This window comes from Narcine bancroftii, chromosome 13 (genome assembly GCF_036971445.1).
Source record: "Narcine bancroftii isolate sNarBan1 chromosome 13, sNarBan1.hap1, whole genome shotgun sequence".
Classification (NCBI taxonomy): domain Eukaryota; kingdom Metazoa; phylum Chordata; class Chondrichthyes; order Torpediniformes; family Narcinidae; genus Narcine; species Narcine bancroftii.
The window spans coordinates 28,091,768-28,112,120 of NC_091481.1; the positions used below are offsets into that span (position 1 = coordinate 28,091,768).

Sequence of the window (20,353 nt, forward strand, 5' to 3'; positions counted from 1 at the left end):
TCCAGCTGGGGTGTACTTTCGGACTCTTCATGGGTTTGCAAAGGAAGTGAAACCAAATCATCTCCTGTTTTGCTCATGTTGGAATTAAAGTGAGGTGCCAATTATATGAGCAGAGCCAGATCAAAGGTTTTTGAACATTCCATGTGATGAAGAGCAGGTAATAACTGAATATTGTGGGAAGAGAGGGGTATGGAAGACTGGATGGTGAGTGGCCAGTTGATTCTCCTGCCTGCACAATTTCAGGCACCTGGCTCACACTCCTGATAGAACAGCGGGCTCAGAAAACTCTTAAATTAACCCAATGTAATTTCAACAAAGTGAAAATAAGCCTTATTTCCTCAAGATTATAAAAGAACAACCCACAAAAATGACATCACTATTGAATAAGAAGCTGTCTATCCTCTTACAGCTCCAACATGACCTTCTGGAATTTTCTAATATTGTTATGATAGATTAATTTTTGACAAAACTGACAGTAATTCAAAATGACCCATAAATATCCACAGCTACTTTAAGAATTATTTTAAGATCACTCTGAAACAATGTTTTTGCAGATAGTGAAACAATCTTACCCATGTTATGTCTGGCTCTTGTACATGAAGTTCGTTTTAAAATTTCATAAACCTAATGGGAAGTTAAAAAAAAGTCAACAATCCAAGATAAAGCCGCATCGGCATCAACACGAGAGAATATCAATGTCTCTAAGTCCTACTGTAGTCCACCAACTACACGGGCTTAGACTATTAAGCTTTTAATATGTTGAACATTCTGATCTCATGATAAGGAAAGTGTTAAGTTTTCCTATTACGTCATCATTGATATTTGCCTTAAAAATACACTTAGCATGGACAGAAGTAAAGTCTTTATATTTATTTAAAACTTAGGTTAGACAACACTTAGACTATTGCGTTCAGTTCTGGTTGCCTCATTATAGGAAGGACGTAGAAGCTTCAGAGAGGGTGCAGAGAAGATTTTGCCGGATATTGCCTGGGTTAGAGAATGTGCTAAAATAGGATTTTTAGTTTAGAGCGATGGAAGGTGAGAGGTGATTTATGGAGGTGCATACAGTAAGATTATAAGAGGGTGGACACCCAGCACCTTTTTTTGCCAGGGTGGCAAAGGCCAATTCCAGAGGGCATTGGTTTGAGGTGAATGGAGGAAAGTTTAGGGGCGATGTCAGAGGAATCTTCTTTTTATGCAGAGTGGAGAGTGCCTGAATGCAATGCCGGGGGTGGTGGGGGAGGCTGGTACAATAAGAGCTACTCTTAAAAACTCTTAGATAGCACATGCATGTGAGGAATAGAGGGTCTGATGTTGGGAAGGGTTAGAGTGATGCAGAATGGGTTAGGTTTACAGAATGTTGTTCTCTTGTATTGTGCATTTTTTTTTAATAAATGGCTATTGTTCTTGTTATGGACCAGAGGGGGGAATGAGGAGTGTGATTTATTTTTGAAAAGACTCATTTTAATCACATTGAAGCAATATATATTTTGAAATAATAATAATTTTCTACTAAAAATAAATGTCCCTGAGCTTCCAACTCCAAAATGTATATTTTTGTGTAGTAAGTCAACCAAATCATTCATCGGGTTCCAGCAGAACTGGATTAGGTACGAATGGAAAAGTATTATTTCAATGGCAAATTTCACAGGTGCTGAGCAAGCCTAAGGCCGCTGGAGCTAAACTCAATATAATGCAGGGATTGATTCACCACCCAGGTGGTTGGCAAGGACCAAGGTTATTTGGGCAGACTAAAAATAAAATTTGGGATGCATCCTGATTGCTGGAAAACAGATGGTGTGGGTGTACAACGACTAGTGTTTGGCCCACTATGGGCATCCTGGACAGGTTTATTCAAAGCACGGATTCAGACAGATGGGGTTCCCACTAGTGCCTTCATGATCAAGGTCACTATTTGTAGGTTTACTCTTGTTCATTGAGATAGTCTGACTTACTATTCGACTTCGTGTTGCATTGTCAAAGAATGTTTCCTTATTCGTTATGTTGTACCTGTAAGTAACAGAGATATAGTTAATTTATGCATCTGCTGTAAAGCAGGACATCCTTGCACCACTCTGTCCTTTTCCATTAGCAAGCAAAGATCTAGCCCTTCATTCTGCTACTCCAGATTAAATTGCCATGTTTCGACCAAGCTTTTGGTGTAACCCTCACACTGGACTTTATTCTCTGCACCTTTATTTCCTATTTTCATCAATTCCTTTCTGACAATAACAGATCTACTGTGGCGAGGGAGATGGCCCACAACACCAGAAAAACTTTCACCATTGTTCTTGGCATAACTTTGGAAAATAAGCTAAATTGTAAATGGAGAAATTCTTGCAAGCTGCATTACCAGTGGACATAGTCAATGCTTGATATTTCTGGTATTTTTAATTTTTATTAAATCTTATTTTTTATTAATTACACCCAATTCACCTACCAATCCCTTATATTTTGGAGGGCCTGGGAGGAAACCGGAGCACTTGGAGTAAACTCTCACATCTCACAGGAAGAACATACAAACTCCTGGATTCTGTGTCACTAGTATTGCACTAACGACTATGCAAGTGAAACCATCACGTGCATGTGAGGTAGCAATGAATTCGCACGCACACCTTCTAATCCCAGATCACATGCAGCGACAATGAGAGGATAATGGAAGCAGATAGGGAGAAACCAATCAAGGCATCACTAACTGCACAGGCCAATAAGACTTCAGTTTGAAAGCAATTTAGAGGAGGAAAAGCAACCAAGGACTGTCTGTCAACCCCAGGTATCCAGAAGATTGTGTCAAAGTAAAGCACATAGAAACTGGACAGTCATTTTGAATTTGATGCTCTTGTTGGCAGAGTTTGGAGCAAAAAACAAATCTTTTGGAGGAACTCAGTGAGTTAAACAGCATCAAGAATGGTCATTGTTTCAGGTCAGAACCCTTCAAGTCAGAGATCCAGTATAATGAGGGCAGGGAACACCGACATGCCGAGTTCCTCCAGAAGTTTGTCTCCTTCTCCAGTCCTTTCCAATGCTTGCTTCCTCTTTCAGTCTTTAACGAAGGGAGGTTTGTGACAAAAGTGTCAAGGGATGAACACGCTCTAGCTGACTGGATGAGTAGATGGAAGATAATGTTGGGAAATGTGGGAAACATTTCAGTGGAAAACAGGAGAGATTATTTTAAATGGTGAGAGTCCGAAAGGGTCCTGACACACAAATCACTGAAGGTTTCCAAAGTAAGATCCAAGTTACCTGGGCTTATTGACCTCATCACCATCCTTACACTCTCTCAGGTGCTCATGAAACAGTGTCTCATTCATTATAAAATACTTTATTTCACCAGCATTTCATACTCAACCAAAAATTATCCATTTTTACGCTGAAAAATGCTTCAATTAAAAGGTAAAGGAGAGAGAATCTATTGAAGAGGCAACCCATCCAAAAGGGATGAAGGGTACGATTATCTCCACCATTGTGGAATTTTATTGTTCTGTAGTTACGCTGTAAACTCACTTCTTTCACCCAAATGCAAAATTTAACAGGTAGAGACAAAAAAAATTCTGTAAAGTCTACTGTATTCTGAGAATTATTTCCTTTGGTATATTTAAAACCAAACAAAATGTATTTCAATTATGAACTCCACAATCTTCATTAATTTGCATTTCTCCATCCTTTAAAGTGTATCTTGACATCCCCTCATGCTAATAGACAACATTATGCATATTCCAAAATATTATAAATATATAGTATACATCACTTACAAATGGATCTTATCCCTGCTGAAGGGGTATGACAGGTGTCTGCTAGTTTGGATCATCTGTCCAACTTTGGGTTGCAAAGGCTTTGTAAATTTCTGCAAAATTGATTTCATTTTTGCTGCAATTCCACCCTCAGGTTTTATTTCAAAAGTCTGGAAAAGAAATGAAAGCAGTTCTACTTGAACGCCAAAATAAATTCCTATCAATAGATGTGTCGAGAATCATTTCTTTCATGAAGAGCATTTCTTTACCATGATTTTCTAATCCTCGATTAGGAAACTAGAGCTTCATACTGAATTTAAATCTGAATCAATTTCTCCCTCCAACCTTCAAATCCTTAAGGACATGATAAAAATTTAAAGCAAGCCCTTACCCAAGTCAGCCATTTTGCTTTTATAAAATAATGGATCAACATGCATGCTTCGACAGTATTTAAGAAATCCAGATCAGAAGTATTAATTGATGACTCCTTGACATCCAGCCTTGTTAATTATTAGCTGATTACCAAGATGGGTGATGTTGTTTGGACAGTTTGTTCTGTCACTAACTCAAGAAACATTTCAAAAAACCATGTGTTTACATCTTGAGAGAATTTAAAACCACAAAGGTTCAATTTTATTTATTGCGCTTAATACTCCATAACCTGAAATGTGAAGAGGGCATTCCACCTTCATAAAGCTTCAACCAAATAAATAACTTCCATGCAAAGCTTTTTGTGACAGGAATGTATATGTATATGGTGTGGATTGTAGAGGGTCATGTGTCCTCTCCATCTGATCTCTGCCCACCCATTAGTGCACTCCTCAACATTGGCCCTTTTAATAATCTAGTGATTTCCTGGGACAGACCCTTCAGCTTTCAATACTATAAAGACCACCATGTATACTAGCTCTTTTGCTCTTCAGCTCCTAGACAAACCCCACTGTGGGCAATGCTGGAGGAGTCATTGGTAAGGTGGATGCAACATAGGGATCAGGGCTGTTGTATACAGTTGTAGTTGTAGATAGCATATGAGCCACGCCCAGGTTAACCATATTCTAGTCCTTGGATGTGATGTAAGTATAAACAGTATAAACAGTAGTATTAAGTCCAATGTGACTGGGTTGTACTGTTCTTGTAAGAGCGTAAGCAGTTACTGGTATCAGTAACAGTAAGTCTGATGTGGCTGACTGCACTGTGTTGCGTGATTACTTGTATGTGTTATCCCTGTTGCGATCCCTTGCGTGAGTTTGACTCATCCTGAGTCTAGACGTTCAATTCTTTGAACCCACCAAACTTTTCCCTTCCCACACAACGGGAGTGAAAGGGCAGAATCACAAATGGATGAAAGTCTCAAATATCAGCCTCTGGCTTAATTTAATTTGCTGAGCATAAATAATTCCACATTGTTGCTGAATTGCTCGTAGTATTTCTTGTTGTTTTCAACAGTCAGTCTTTGCCTTCAAATGCAATGTTGGTCTATTCCAACTTGATGCCTTAAATTGGTTTATATAGTTATAGATTAGATATGCAAGACACAAACTGAACAGCACAATAGAGCAGAATTAGAGAGAACAAAAAGTAAAGGAGCCACTGAGTTTAAAGATCTTCCATGCTTCTCGGAGACCTCAAAGATTCTGAACCCAACCTATCAACGTTCACAAAAACAGTGAATGGAAGTTCATTTTAGTTTCAACCTCCACACCCAAATTCTCAGCGAGCTAGCCCACCCAAATTCTCAGCGAGCTAGCCCACCCAAATTCTCAGCAAGCTAGCCCACCCAAATTCTCAGCGAGCTAGCCCACCCAAATTCTCAGCAAGCTAGCCCACCCAAATTCTCAGCGAGCTAGCCCACCCAAATTCTCAGTGAGCTAGCCCACCCAAATTCTCAGCAAGCTAGCCCACTGCTCTGCATGCAAACTCATCTACCTGCGACCTCAGGCCAAAGCATTGTTTACCGTTTTGTCTGCCAAAAACCAGGACAATGATAGATCAAACCCCATTTTAGGTGTCCCCAAAGCTCTTCATTTAACGACAAATCGACTTGAGCTGGCCCTGAACCAAGATGAGTTTGGGAAAGTGTTCACTATAAGCAAGATATTGCAGTTCATTATGCAGTTTTAATCTGATGGAAAATGAAGTATTTTTGATTAAATATTTTAGGATTTTTTCGGTAATCATGAGATGAACAACTCTCACATGCCAGTGGGGATTTAGTAAACTAAATAAGAAGAAATTGTTTGCCATGGCAAGATTGTCAGAAACCAGAGAATGCAGATGCAAGATAACTGAGCAAAGGAGCAAAAAGAAAACAAAATAGGGAACAAGATGGGACTTTCCTTGCCGTAATAGATGGCTGCCAAGAAAAGTTAATTTTTGTAGTTAAACAGGAAAGTCTGCAGGCATCGTGATTGTAGTGCAATACACAAAAGTACCGGAGAAATTCAGCAGGATGACATAACGAACATTACAAGCCTGCGCCCTTCGTCAAGGTATGAGCAGAAAGAAGGCAGGGGCCCGAATACAACGGAGGAAGGAGGAGGGAAGAAGAAGCAAGAGAGGAGCACAGGTCAATAGACTAAAGGTCATCTGAGTGGGAGGGCAGAAGATTTTTAAAAAAACTAAGAGATAGGGGGAGGGGGCAGTTTTCTGAATGGCGAAGGAAAAGGATGGGGAGATAGAGGGAAAGGGAAAGAGAGCGAGATAGAGGAGGGAAAGTGGAGAAGTCACTGTTAATGCCATCTGGTTGGAGAATACCCAGACAAATTATTAGGTTTTGTTCCTCCCACTTGTGGGTGGCCTTGGTTTGGCAGTGCATGAGACTACGGACAGACATGTCAACATGGAAATGAAACACGGAATTTAAATGGTTAGCCACTATTGAAGTGCACAGAGTGAAGGTACTCAATGAAATCTCCCAGTCTGCTTCCAATCTCTCCAATGTAGAGTTGGCCACAATGAGGACATCGGATGCAGTAGATGACCCCTGTAGATTCACAAGCAAAGTGTAGCATTTCCTGCAGTCACAGGTATAGGTACAGAGGAGGAGATAATGGGAATGGAGGAGAGGATGAGGGAGTCACAGTGGAGGCTGGTCCCTGCAGAAGATGGAGAGATGAGGAGAGAAGATGGGTCTGTGGTGGGCATCACACTGTAGGTGGCAGAAATTGTGGAGGAGGATATGTTGGACAGGGAGGCTGGTGGGATGGTAGGTGAGGACAGGGAAATCTTGTCTTTCTTGCATCTCAGGGCAGAGAGGGCCAGGGCAGGTAATAGAGGAGATGTGGGTCACAGCTGAGATGATTATAGTAAAGGAGAAGCCATGTTAATTGAAGAAGGAGGACAACTTGGATGTTCTGGAATACAACACCTTATGCTGGGAGCAGATGGGATAAAATTGAGGAATTGAGAGAAAGGAATAGAATTCTTACAGGGGACAGTTAGCCGAGATAACTGTAGTTTTGATGGGCTTGTATAAAATGTCCATCAAGAGAGATGAAGAAAGGAGAGTGCGTTACCAGAGTTGGACCAAGTGAATTTGAGGTTGGGATAAAAGCTGACAAAAGTTGATAAAAGTTCCCACCCATATCCCCCTACGGCCTCTTGCCTGTTGGCCTGTGGTCCTTCCACTGCCTTTTTCTTCCCTCCTCCCCCCCCCCCCACCTTTTTTATCCCAGGTGCCTAGCTTATTTCTGCACATACCTGGATGAAGGGCTCATGTCTGAAATATTTGTTATACATCTCTACTTCCTATTGTCGCTATAGGGGCTGCTTAATTACTCCAGCACCTTTGTATATTGCAAGTTAATTTTGTAGTTCTTTGAAGATAAATCAGGACCGTGAACCATTTATTTAAAGCTATGAGGGTGTTGTTGACTAATTTCTGATCATTAAGATCTTATTCAACCTTTAGGTTCTCTGCTGTGTGGAAAAACTTACTGGCCAGTTTAGATTTTTGCTACATGCCCATTTTCTTAAATACCTACATCATGTATTAGTTTATTATAGAATTGTAAAATATAACACGATGATTTTAAATTTTAAATATTTAAATTTAGACATCCATCACGATTATAGGGCATTTCGCTCAATTTACACCACGTTAACTTACACCCCCGGTACGTTTTGAACGGTGGAGGAAACCGGAGCCCCCAGAGAAAACCTATGCAGACATGGAGAGGATGTAGAAACTACTTACAGAGAGCGGGGGATTTGAATCCCGGTCTGGTTCCGACTGCTGGCGCTGTAAAGGCGTTACCGTGTCACTCTAGTTCATAATTCCAGTGGCCCAGGTTCTATTCTGACCTCCAGTGCCATCTGTGTGAAGCTTGTGTATTTTCTCCCCTTGGTCCCAGATTACAAACACTGGCTGGGTGGGTCGGTTAATTGGCTACCCCTGGTGTTGGTAGCTGGCTGGCTGGAGAATCAGGGAACGTTGACGGGTATGCAAGAGACACAGGCTCAGAGGGAAATGAGTGGAGTAACAAGACTTGATGGGAATGCTCAGAGAGCCAGCCTTCTATAGTATAATAAACATCAATAATCTGCCCATAAGATAGTTAATTTGTCTTCTTGTCAGGCAATCCCTCTAAATCCAGGATAAGAGAACCACAGATGAGACAGGAGAAAGCTGACTGTTTGGATCAGTGGGAAATGTGTATTTTGGTGTATTCCTTCTATCACTTTAGCAGCACTTTTGTGTTGTCACACAGCATGGCATCAAAACACCAACACAAATGCCTTTCTCAACTCAGTGATGATACACCAGGAAATCCAAGAAGCTTGAATCTTTATCTACCCACTTTGTTAATTCATGGATTGTGGGCAGTAAGGATAATAGTAATTGCCCTTATTCCTCTTTTTTTCCTCTATTGGTTGAACAAGAATCTACCAGAAAGACTTAAAAATTCTGTGATATACAAAGGAAGAGTCTTGAGTTAAAGAACTCTGTGTGTGTGTGTGTGTGAGTGAGTGAGTGAGTGAGTGAGTGAGTGAGTGAGTGAGTGAGTGAGTGAGTGAGTGAGTGAGTGAGTGAGTGAGAGATTTTAGACTTCTTTGAGTCCTATGACCACCTGGGTTTCCTCCCATATCCCAAAAAACATGGGTTGATTGGTTACTTGGCCTTTAATTTGTCACATGTAGATAAAGAGTGTGGTGCACCGTTAGCCAGAATCAGACACACTCAAAGATAAAGACTGTACAACAGGCTTTAATCCACAAAGACTTCCACAGAGCCAGGCTCGCTGTGGCTGCAGCAACTCAGTGTGAGGCCTCGGGAGGCCGGCGCCGGCTTATATCCCGGAGGGTGATTGATCCATTCAGGCCGACTGATTGACAGTCGGCCAGGTGTTGTCCTGTCCCCTTACACTCCAGCAGGTACAGAGGTTGCCCCCTGCAGTAGGCCGGTGGAGTACCACCACAGAGAGTAGAATTTGGGGAACATTCATGGCACTTTGGAGAGATCACCAAGAGGGTATCCATTCAAAGGGTTCCAATTTATGGTCAATGGTGATATCATTGCCTAGATACTGTAGATCACATAGGGACTCACTTCAGAATTACAGGCTGAAGAATAGACAGGAAATGCATCTAAACATAGCATCTAAATTTGTCAGTGAAGGGATAGTTTGGGAGGGAAGTAGTTACAAGGTGTCCAAATGCTATTCCACTGCAATGGTAGCCAACATTAATGAGCTACCAATGATAAGTTAAGTCCTTTTATTTTGTAAGCTTTGGTATGGGGAACTGAAGTTAATACTCCAGTAAATAGCTAAGCAAGATGGCAAAGTCAGAACAGTTTTTGAAAAGTTATTTTAGCCAAGCTTCAACCTTTTGCCATTGTGGTAAGTAAACCAATTACAGTGATGGCACCAATGTCTACCCCATCGCAGCCATCACTTCTACTGAAACCTGTAATAGTCTTTTGCAATGACCAGCACTATGACTTGTTCAGATTCAAGGTTCCTTAATGTGGCCAATATTTTGGAAATTATTTTAGGAGATTTGACAAAAAAAAAGCATGGGAGACTCAATAAGAAAAGGTATGTGGCAGTTATGCTATTATTACACAGCCCTGAAGGTAATTTCACACAGGACTCTGGAGACAGATTTCTAGTTCAAACTGGAGATAATGCCCATGAGATATGACCTACATATTTATTAGATAAATTGCCTCAAGCTGCTTAAAGATCTGGTTTCTTGATCCAATAACAATAGCCCAGCTGAAATATTTAAACCCCTACATCAGCTCGGCTATAGAAAAACTCCTGGCAGAATGTTTAACTTTGCTCTTTATTTGCTTCTCAAAATTTATACGAAATCAGCGACAGCCTTTTGCATTAACACCAACCCTAGATCATTAACAACACCTGACCGACTGAAGAATGTAGGGGAAAGAATTACAAATGATGCAGTGGAGGATGGGTGTGTAACCTGAGCTGTAGGAATATGCTGGGTTTCATCAAAAGTACTGAGGGAAAATTTGCTCTCCGGAAGTGAAATGCAAAGACACTGGGATTATTTTCTTTGATGTATTGAAACAGAACAATGCTGGGAATAGTAAACAGTTCAAACAACATGTGGAGCAAGAAATAGATTAATATTTTAGGCGAGTGACTTTCTATAGGTCACGTGTATTCTCTTCTTCTTGAAAGTTGTACCCTTAAACTATTTTTTCCTGGAAGATCGAAGATTAAGATCAACTTTATTCGTGTATATTTTGTGAAGAGCAATTGCTGATTAAGAGTATAGATAGGGTAGATGCTTTTCCCACTGAGGTTGGGTGAGTCAAGAACTAGATGACACACACTAGTGAAAGGGGAAATGTTTAAGGAGAACATGGGGGGGGGGGGGGGGAAACTTCTCTCAGAAAGTGGTGAGAGGGTGGAACAAGCTGCCAGCAGAAATGGCAGATGCAGATTTGATTTCAACTTTTTAGAACAATTTGGATAGGTACATGGATGGGAGGGCTATGTTGATGTGTCTAAGCTTAATAATACTTTTGCATGGACTAGATGGGCTGAAAGGCCTGTTTATTTGCTGTAGTGTTCTGTGGTTCTATAATTAATTTTTAAAAATGGAATTAAAGTTCTGTTGTACAATGAATTGAGATCTTCACAGGCTTTGATGCAGATTTTGCACTGCATACATTCAAGCAAGCTTTATAACAAGACAAGGGTTTCTGTGTGTACTTTTTATTGCAAGTTACGAAACACAGCCTTGTCCACTATTCCCCCAAACTCTCAACATTCATTTGACCCAACACACTAATGGCATCACGAAGAAAGCATGACATCACCTCGACTTCCTCTGGAATTTGCGGAGGTTTAGTATGACAATGGAAACCCTGGCTAACTTCTAAAGAAGTGTGGTAACCCTTCCACTTTAGCAAGGGAAAACCTCCAAGATCATGCTTGCCTTTTCACTCCATTTAGGCTGAATCATCTCACTATTGGCCCCAAGGTGGATCTTTCTGCTCTGCAATCAATGTTTGTGAATGGATCTTACAAAGGTTCTCAGCTACTCCATGTAATGGCAGTTGACTTAATTCAGCACAAGAAACTGGTTTGGAGCCTGGAATGGCTTTGAGGTACTTGTCTGTACTGATACTTACAGACAGCTGCTGTATAAGCATTTGAACCTGAAATCTAATGCATGTAATGACCTATTAAAGAGTAGTCAGGAATCTCCTGCAGAAGTGCCCATTTAGAGTGAGAAGTTAGTCTGGTTTGCCTCATGAAACCACAACCTAGTTCATTTCTGGCATGTTCTCAATGTGCATTGCAGAAGACGAACCTGGTCCACTACCTTTACGCCCGGGGTATTGGTGTCCCCATACCAGACCATGATGCAGTCAGTCAGCACACTTTCCACCATACTTCTTTAGAAGTTAGCCAGGGTTTCCATTGTCATACTAAACCTCCGCAAATTCCAGAGGAAGTAGAGGTGATGTCATGCTTTCTTCGTGATGCCATTAGTGTGTTGGGTCCAGGAAAGATCCTCTGAGAGAATGATTCCCAAGAACTCAAATTTGCTCACCCTCTCCAATCCCCCAATGATCACTGGATTGTACATCTCTGGATGTTGAGCGATTGTATCTTTATACGAACTACAGGGGGTCCAGTGACGGGGGTATCAGGAGCTTCATGTGCCCCATGGCAAGCCTCTCAAAGCACTTCATGACAATAGACGTGAGTGCAACATGCAGTAGTCATTGAGGCAGGACACAAGATTACTCTTTGGCACGGGGACAATGGAGGTGGTTTTGAAACATGTTGGGACTACAGCGCTTCTCAGGGAGATGTTAAAGATGTTGGTGAGAACATCTTCTAGCTGAGCTGCACATCCCCTGAGCACTCTGCTGTGAATGTTATCCAGTCCAGCATCTTGACCTTGCCTAACTCTCTCTTCACATTGGTCTCTGGAAGTCACAGTACCTGATTATTTGGAGGAGAGGTGGTCTTCTTCACTGCCATGTCATTTTTTTTTGTCTCAAAACACGCATAGAAGTTGTTCAAAGGATCTTGGTGGGAGGCATCACCAACACAGGCTGATAGTGTAGTCTTATGGTTGGTGATATCTTAGATGCCCTTCCACACGCGCCGCTTGTCCTTGCTGTCCAGGAAGTGCCTATGAATGCACTGGGGGGGATGTGTATGCTTTACTACCCTGATGGCCTTAGATAGCTTGGCTCTTGCAATAGCAAGGGTTACCTTGTTGTCCACTCTAAAGGCAGTGTCACAGTTCCTGAGCAGCACACGTTCCTCCGCAGTCTCCCAGGAAGTAAAGGATAACCATAGTTTTGGGCCTGAGCCTTTTGTCAAGGCTGCCTGACTTGCAGAGTTTATTCAGCACTTTTATGTAATGAATATATATACACGTGTGTGTGTGTGTGTGTGTGTGTGTGTGTGTGTGTGTGTGTGTGTGTGTGTGTGTGTGTGTGTGTGTGTGTGTAATGGAATTATTATGAATCTACTCAGGAACAACAGTTAGTAAATTGGAAATGCTTTTGGACATTTCTCAGCCTTCATATATTGAAACAACCAATTGAATGGTGTCAGTTGTCCTTACCTTAGAAATGTGCTTTTTAATTCAAGTCATTAGATACGCCAGTTAAATGGAAATCTAAATCCCATTTACATGAAAAGTGCACTGCATCATTTAATAACTGATAACAATCTTAAACAAATCTCTCATCATCATTAATTTTGAAGTATGAATGTAATAAGAATAGTTATATTCCAAGCTAATGAAATCTGACAATTCTTACAAATCCCCTGATAGCTCCCTTCACAATATTCCATTACAATACTGCAAGATTATTCCAATGTTAGATCATTATTTCCCATGATTACTTTATCATGTAATACAATGTTAATATTTTACGTAACTGTATAAATGCTTAATTCCTTATTATTCAATTTTTTTCATAATTGTAAGTATTGTTCATATTTTTACAGGTGTGTCATTTAATTAAACCCTACCTTTTTGGTCTGAACCTTTATCTTCAGAAACTCAGCCTCTCGACTAAGGACGTGCCAAGGAGCATGTATCCTGACATAACCAGTGCCATGGGAATTAGACTGAAAGAATAACAAAATGAAAGTAATGAAAATTTAATTACTGCTGCAAATTAATGTTTTGAGAGGAGTTCAAGAATGATTTTAAAAAATGAAATAATTATCCAGATTTTCACACACCCCTTCCTTTTGGCGCACAATGTCACTAATCAAAACTTTGTTCCCCTAGATTTCTCATAGCTCAAAGTTGTTGTGGAACCATGTGCCATTGCTTTGTTCCTCTGGACCAGTGGTTTTCAACCTTTTTCTTTCCATTCAAATACCACTTTAAGTATTCCCTATGCCATAGATGCTCTGTGATTAGTAAGGGATTGCTTAAGGTGATATGTGGGTTGAAAGAAAAAGGTTGAAAACCATTGTTTTAATCATACCTCATTGACTCGTTATGTGCACGGTTTCAGAACTCCAAAGGAAATGGGCCAATGACAATTTTTCTCATGAAAAATATTTCAGTAATAATTGGGTTGAGAGCAGTGATTCTCAACCTTTTTTACCCCCCCCCCCCCCAATCACATACCACCTTAAGCAATCCCTTACTAATCACAGAGCACCTATGGCATAGGGAATACTTAAACTGGTATGTGAGTGTAAAGAAAAAGGTTGATAAGCACTAGTCTAGATAGTTCTGCAGACTTCCACTGAAGCCTATCTGTTGTAACTGTAACTGATCCAAAATAAAATCATTGCTAGTTTAAGTTAGCTCAACATCAGTGCCTTGACTCGTCCATCACCACCTACTGATGTGCTTTCACATTTATGGGGTCTGAAGTGAGCTCATCACCTCAGGTGGAACAGATTGTGCATGGATATAAATTTCATTCTGAAGCATCCAAATGTACCTCACCTTTTTCAAAGTTGGGCAAAGGTTGAAAATGGATCGGATCTTATCATGTCCAATGAACACCTTTTGTTGGTCTGGATTCCTTCCTCGGCCGGCATTGTCTGAATTCTGAGACTTACTGAGATTTCCTGCTTCTGGCCCATTCTGCTTATTCCTTGCCCAAAACATGGGCAATATATCTTTCTCTCCTCTTGATGCTAAAAAGACCGGTTGAGTTCCTTCTGCTTTTTGGTATGTTTTTACTACAATCACAGCATCTCCAGGTTTGTGTTACACTCTTACTATAACACTACACCTTGCACCCTGACTTACTGTTGACTACACCCAGCTCTGTAACATATCAGGATGATCCAGTAAACTCTCTGGATCATCCTGAGATGTTAAGGATACCCAAGGAAATTCATAAAAATGATTGAGCTGCTCCATGAAGGAATGAAAAGACAGGTCCTCAACAGTGGTGATACATCAGCTGCATTTGCCATTTCTAATGGAGTGAAGCAGAGCAGTGTACTAGCCCCATTCTTGTTCAATCTGTTCTACTTTTGCATGATGTCACATGCTGTCCAAGGTCTGAAGGTGGGAGTGTTCATCAGGTACTGGCTCGACAGCTCTCAGAACTTTGCTGCTTGAATGTACGGGCCAAATGCTTCTACACAGTCATTCAAGAAAACCTTTTGGCTGATGACTGTGCGCTCTTGATCTACAGTTAATTCTCAGACACTGCTATGCTCTTTGGCCTTATCATCAACCTGAACAAGACTGAACTACTCCATCAGTCCATGCCAATCACCAAGACCATCGAGCCAAAAATCACTGTTGATGACACCCAGCTGACAAATGTAAACAGCTTCAAATACTTGGGGAGCATCATTTCAAGTGATGGGTCTTTGGACAAAGAAATTGACTCAAGATCAGCGAGGTCTGGGGAGGCTGCATACTAGAGTGTTCAATCAACACAATGTTTGCATCTCCACAAAGCTGAAGGTCTGCAGAAGTGGGATCATCAATTCTCTCCTACATGGATGTGAGACCTGGACTCTGTACTGATGTCACATCAAAACAACTGGAGAAATTCGACGTGTGCCCTCTGTTCCATTCTTGGCATACGTTGGCAAGAATTTGGTCTCCAAACTGGAGGTCTTGGGTCATGCGAAGTCAACCAGTATTGAGTCCCTGATCATCAGAGCTCAGATGCGATGGATGGGACAAGTCATCAGAATGGATGATCACCGTATGCCTCAACAGCTGCTCTTGTGTGAACTGAAGACCAGAAGGAGACCTCAAGGTTGTCCATGCAAACTCTATAAAGACACTAAGGGAAACCCTACACTACTGTGACATCCAGCCAAGAGAACTAGAAGCTGCGGCTGCTGACGGATCCCATGGGTGAGCCCTGTGCTATGAAGCCTACACCAATTTTGAAGACAGGCGCTGCCAAAAACTGACGGAAAATCATGAACCGCATCACAAAATAGCTCCCACAGTTATTACAAAAACGTACTTCCAGTGCCACCATTGTGCTAGACTCTGCGCTTCCAGACCGGGACTGAAAAGTCACCTTCGTGTCCACAGATGAGGTGCACAACAACGTGTCTTCTTGGAACTGAAGGACTACCGATAATAATACACCCTGCTCCCTGACTTACTGTAACATTACACCTGAACTCCTTGGCTTACTGTAACACTCCATATAAATGATAAACTACTCCTTTCACTTCGACTTAATGTTACATCACACCCTGCACTTTTGTCTTATTATTACTACCTACTGCAATAGGATGACTTATCTGGAAAGCAAATTAAACAAGCTTTGGATGAATCTAATTGCATTTAAACGTTCAGGATGGTGTATCACTGTGGTTATACAACCACTGGACTGTCTGTGACTGCCTGCACCTGTGTGCATTCCTATCTGCCTACCCACTGTACCTGCAGGGAGGCAACCTTGGAGGGTGGTTCTACCTACTCTCTGCCAATCACCAACCCCATATAAAGGCTCACGCCGGTCTTTAGGCAGGAGCACACAGAGCCAGAGGGGATACTGAACCTTGTGTGCATTTTAAGCTAATTAAAGCCTGTAGGAGCAGCCTTTGTAGTTTGAGCTTGTTCGTTCACATGGCAGCACATCACAATCTTCAAGACAATAGAACAAGAACTGGAAAGAGGGAATCACCTCAACTTTTCAGCCAACAATTGGCTGAATGACTCATCCCAGCCCTTTGCTAATTCCTACAGATCTCGATACATCACAATATAATTAAATCATAAGGATATAGGAGGAGGAGTAGGTCATCTTCCTATCGAACCTGCTCTGAGATTTAATAAGATCATGTTTGATCTGGCCATAAACTGAACCCCACCCGCTTAATTCCCCTACAGTGCAAATATCTAATTGTGCCTTAAATATATTTAACTTCCTAAAAAGGTGTTGTTGAATGATCTGACAGATAATCTTCAAACTAGAACACACAAAAATCCAGGGTAATATCTACAATGTTGCCACCTTCTTGGGGAAGAATTTGCTTTTGGAGGTGAAGGATGGTAGTGCAAGTCAGGCAATGAGCAAATCATTGCTTGGCTCATTCTGACACCCACCTCTCTTTCTCTTCGGCTTGGCTTCGCAGACAAAGATTTATGGAGGGATAAATGTCCAGGCTCGTTTGTGATCGTTCGATGTGAAGATTACTTATGGTCTTAGGAATAGATGCAATATGTTTGTCAAAATTTGCCAACCTTATTTAGATTACTTAAATGCCCAGATTGTATACCAAGCATTACTGATGTACACATCGAATCATGAATTCCTTAAAAAGTTCTCAAAATGGCTGGGTGCATTGGGGGGAGGGGGAGGGTTGACTTGTATACCAGATACACTTTTGAGTCTTTAAATTCACAGATTGATATCAATTTGGTGTACAAGTCAATGCTGGAAGCACCTCTCCACCATCGGCGTTACCGCTCCTCAACACCTCCCCACCACTGGGCACCACCATAACCTCTGCTGCCTGGCAAGCCAAAGTTCTTGCTCCCGTCTGGAGCACGATATTGCTGCTCCAGCTCCGTGGGACGTCGCTGCTACTGCTGCCTGGTAGGCCGGGGTGCTTTTTTATTACTTACTTAATTTACAGCTTTTTGTTATTCTTTGTTACTTGTGATTGGGCATTTTAAAAAATTTTGGGTTGCTCCTGGGAGGCCCTGACAGCCTGTAAAATAGTAGTCAATGAATATGCCGGATATAACATAAAACCATTAAAATGAGGCTTTAAAAAAAAAAGGGGGGGGGGTGAAATTTGACCTATCTGTTGATCAACTTACACTCCAAAATAATATAATTAATTTTGATAATTGTCAATTAGTATACTCCTCGTTAGAAATGTAACACTTTTAAAATGTTGCGATTCTAAGATGTCAAACCTTGTTCCTGTGGCCTTTTCTTTCTTTTTATCTCCCTCTATTCCCTTCTGTCTGTCCCCCTTTCTTTCGAATCTGGGGAAGTGGCGCTGGGAGAAGAGGGACTTTCCTTTTTTTTGGACTTTATGAATGTTTTCTATGATTTTATATTCAATTTATTATTGTTATCATATTCATTTAGTCCTATATTCTGTATTCAAAAAAAAAGTGTACCCCTTAATTCTCGACTCTCCAACAATCATGTCAATCTCCCTTTCCATCTCTCAAATGGCACTAAACCTCTTGCTTACTCACCTCAGAAGGTTAATCAGCCCACCAGGACAATTGTGGCTCCAAGCAGGGCAGCCCCAATCAGTCTCCTTCCCCTTCCCCAACTAAGGTTGATGACCTTGTCTCCAGAAAGTTAGTTCGCCAGCCCCCTTATTCTAAAAGTCTATTGAATGACTGGTCTGTCAATGTACTGATGAATCACTTTTGCTTCCTACAATATTGTGCACTGATGTGGATAAAATTATGCACTTTAATTGAGAATTAATTAAGTCTCCTCTGGCTGAATTAACGCTGTGGTCTGCTGGGAGTGGAAACAATGCCGGCCACCCGAGGACTAGCCAAATCTCTGGATGCTTATGGAAAGCCAGCAAACAGCTGAAAATGATAGGCCTTCTCGATTCAGCTCTTTGTCTCTTGGTGAATGATGTTCCTCTGGCCTGCTTGGAGGACAACACATTAATTAACTGGTTCATTTCAAAAAAAAATGCACACAAGCTGATTCGAACCGGTTTGTTCTCCCTGAAACAGCCAGAACACTAGTTAATGAGGTGCAGTCGTGACTTTATGAACTACACCAGATTTTACTCTCTTCCTCCAAAAATTTCATTTCAGACACACTGATGGCCAGGACCCTTCAAATCCTCTGCTTCACAGTATTCTAAATCCATTTACCGCACTTCTTCCTTAACATCCATCCCTTCCCAATGAGAGAAAGCCCCATTCGAAAACCCACACTGGATAAACTTGGATATGTTGGAGAAACTTTCAAAGCGAAGATGTGTTTTCAAAGGAACTTTCCAAATGGTAAAAATCAAAATTGAAAACAACCAGTGAAACATGACTTTATTCATTTCAGTTCAGTCATACAACAACGATGGAAATTAGGATTATTTACTTCATCCCATCCCCAAACCTTTCAGGTTCAGGATCTAACACAATTTCCATTCCTAAGCTCTGACATTGTAAAACAATTACCCAGAATTTGCTTGCCATGAAAAATCAAACACAACTTTTTCCTATAAATATATTCTAACCATTGACAGAGTCACCAATGATCCTATCATGTGCTCATTTTAAACTCATCATCACTGTTGGAATCACCTGGCTCCAGTCCACATTCAACATTTTTCAACAGCTTCGTCATTGGCTTTCACACTATTATCATTAATGGGCCAATTCCTCAGGTTACGGACTATTCTGGGGAAATCCAATTGTCCACCACTGAGAACTTTGAGACCATCTATCAGAAATGCTGTTTGGGCAGGGCGAAGAGCATCATCAAGGATGCATCTCACCCAAACTATGGACTTTATACTCTTCCTCCATCTGGTAGATGCTACAGGAGCCTCCGCTCTCAAAACAGCAGGTTCAGAAAGAGCTTCTTTCCTGAGGCTGTGACTGTTGAAATTTAAATCACAGCAGAGCACTGAGTGGTAGTACAATGCACTCGCATTGTACTGTCAGTACTTTTATAATTGTTTTCTTGCTGAATGCACTTGTGTTTATTTGCACATAGTTATTTGTGTACAACACTATTTTTTTAAACTTCTGGTTGGATGCTAATTTTATTTAATTGGCTTTGTATTTTACTTGGTACAATGACGATAAAGTTGAACCTCATCTCATCTAAGGAGTTTGAATGCACTGCATTGGATTAACATCACTTCTTCAACATCACTCAAAATGGAACAATAAAAAAAATTGCAGGGGTGAGCAGCATCAGTGGGAGAAAAAGAACAAGTGACATTTCACACCAGAACCTTTGATGCCCCAAAACACTGACCGTGCTTTTTCCTCTCGCTGATGCTGTTGACCCACTGAATTCCTCCAGCAGACTGCATGACGTTGGAATCTGGAGCAACTACAGAGTGCACCCAGATCATTCAAAGTGGATTGAGGGTTGACAGTTAAAATACCAGACTATGTCAGATGTGGAATTTAAATTTCACTCATTATCTAGATAGTTCAAAAAGGTCATTAACAAATGGGATTTACAAAATAACTGGCTTGTTGTTAAATCCCACCTTGTTCACTACTGTCAAGTGGATGCCGAACGTCCTCCTGAGGTCGCAAGCATCAGAGGAGCAAATTTCAGCCAAGTTAATTTATTCTGTGTGATATCATTTCTGAGAGCAATAGATACTACAACAGGAGCAGCACCTAATTTTCCACCTGAGGACTCTTCAACCAGATGGCATTAACATCAATTTCTCTGGTTTCTATTAGCCTACTCCCCGTTCTTCCTTTCGACCCCATTCCTCTGTCTACTTTCATCCACTCCCTACCCTCTCCTTTCACAGACCCATCCCCCTTCCCCTTGTTTGCTGGTGTGCCCTCCCTCCCTTATCCACTGATTACCTCATGTCTGATGGACAAGTCTCCTTTCCTCCTCCTCCCCCCCCCCACCCACACTATTTTGTTTGGGTGCCTGCCCTTATTTTGCCCATACTTTGATGAAGGCCTCAATCCAAAAACATTGGTTATGTATCTTTATTCTTGCTATTTAAAGTACAGTGCTTGACCGA

General features: G+C 41.2%; 1 protein-coding gene across 2 annotated transcripts in view; it reads right to left on the reverse strand.

Moving 5' to 3' along the window:
- The window catches only part of LOC138748961 (anoctamin-2-like), a 98,319-nt gene that overhangs the window by 63,091 nt on the left and 14,875 nt on the right, over window positions 1-20,353 (reverse strand). For both annotated transcript variants that reach the window (XM_069909930.1, XM_069909931.1), the window contains 4 exons: window positions 13,211-13,309; window positions 3,753-3,901; window positions 1,956-2,010; window positions 573-624 (listed from right to left, as the gene is read on the reverse strand). In XM_069909930.1, coding sequence (XP_069766031.1) covers window positions 573-624; window positions 1,956-2,010; window positions 3,753-3,901; window positions 13,211-13,309 — 355 coding nt within the window. The remainder of the gene's footprint in view (window positions 1-572; window positions 625-1,955; window positions 2,011-3,752; window positions 3,902-13,210; window positions 13,310-20,353) is intronic.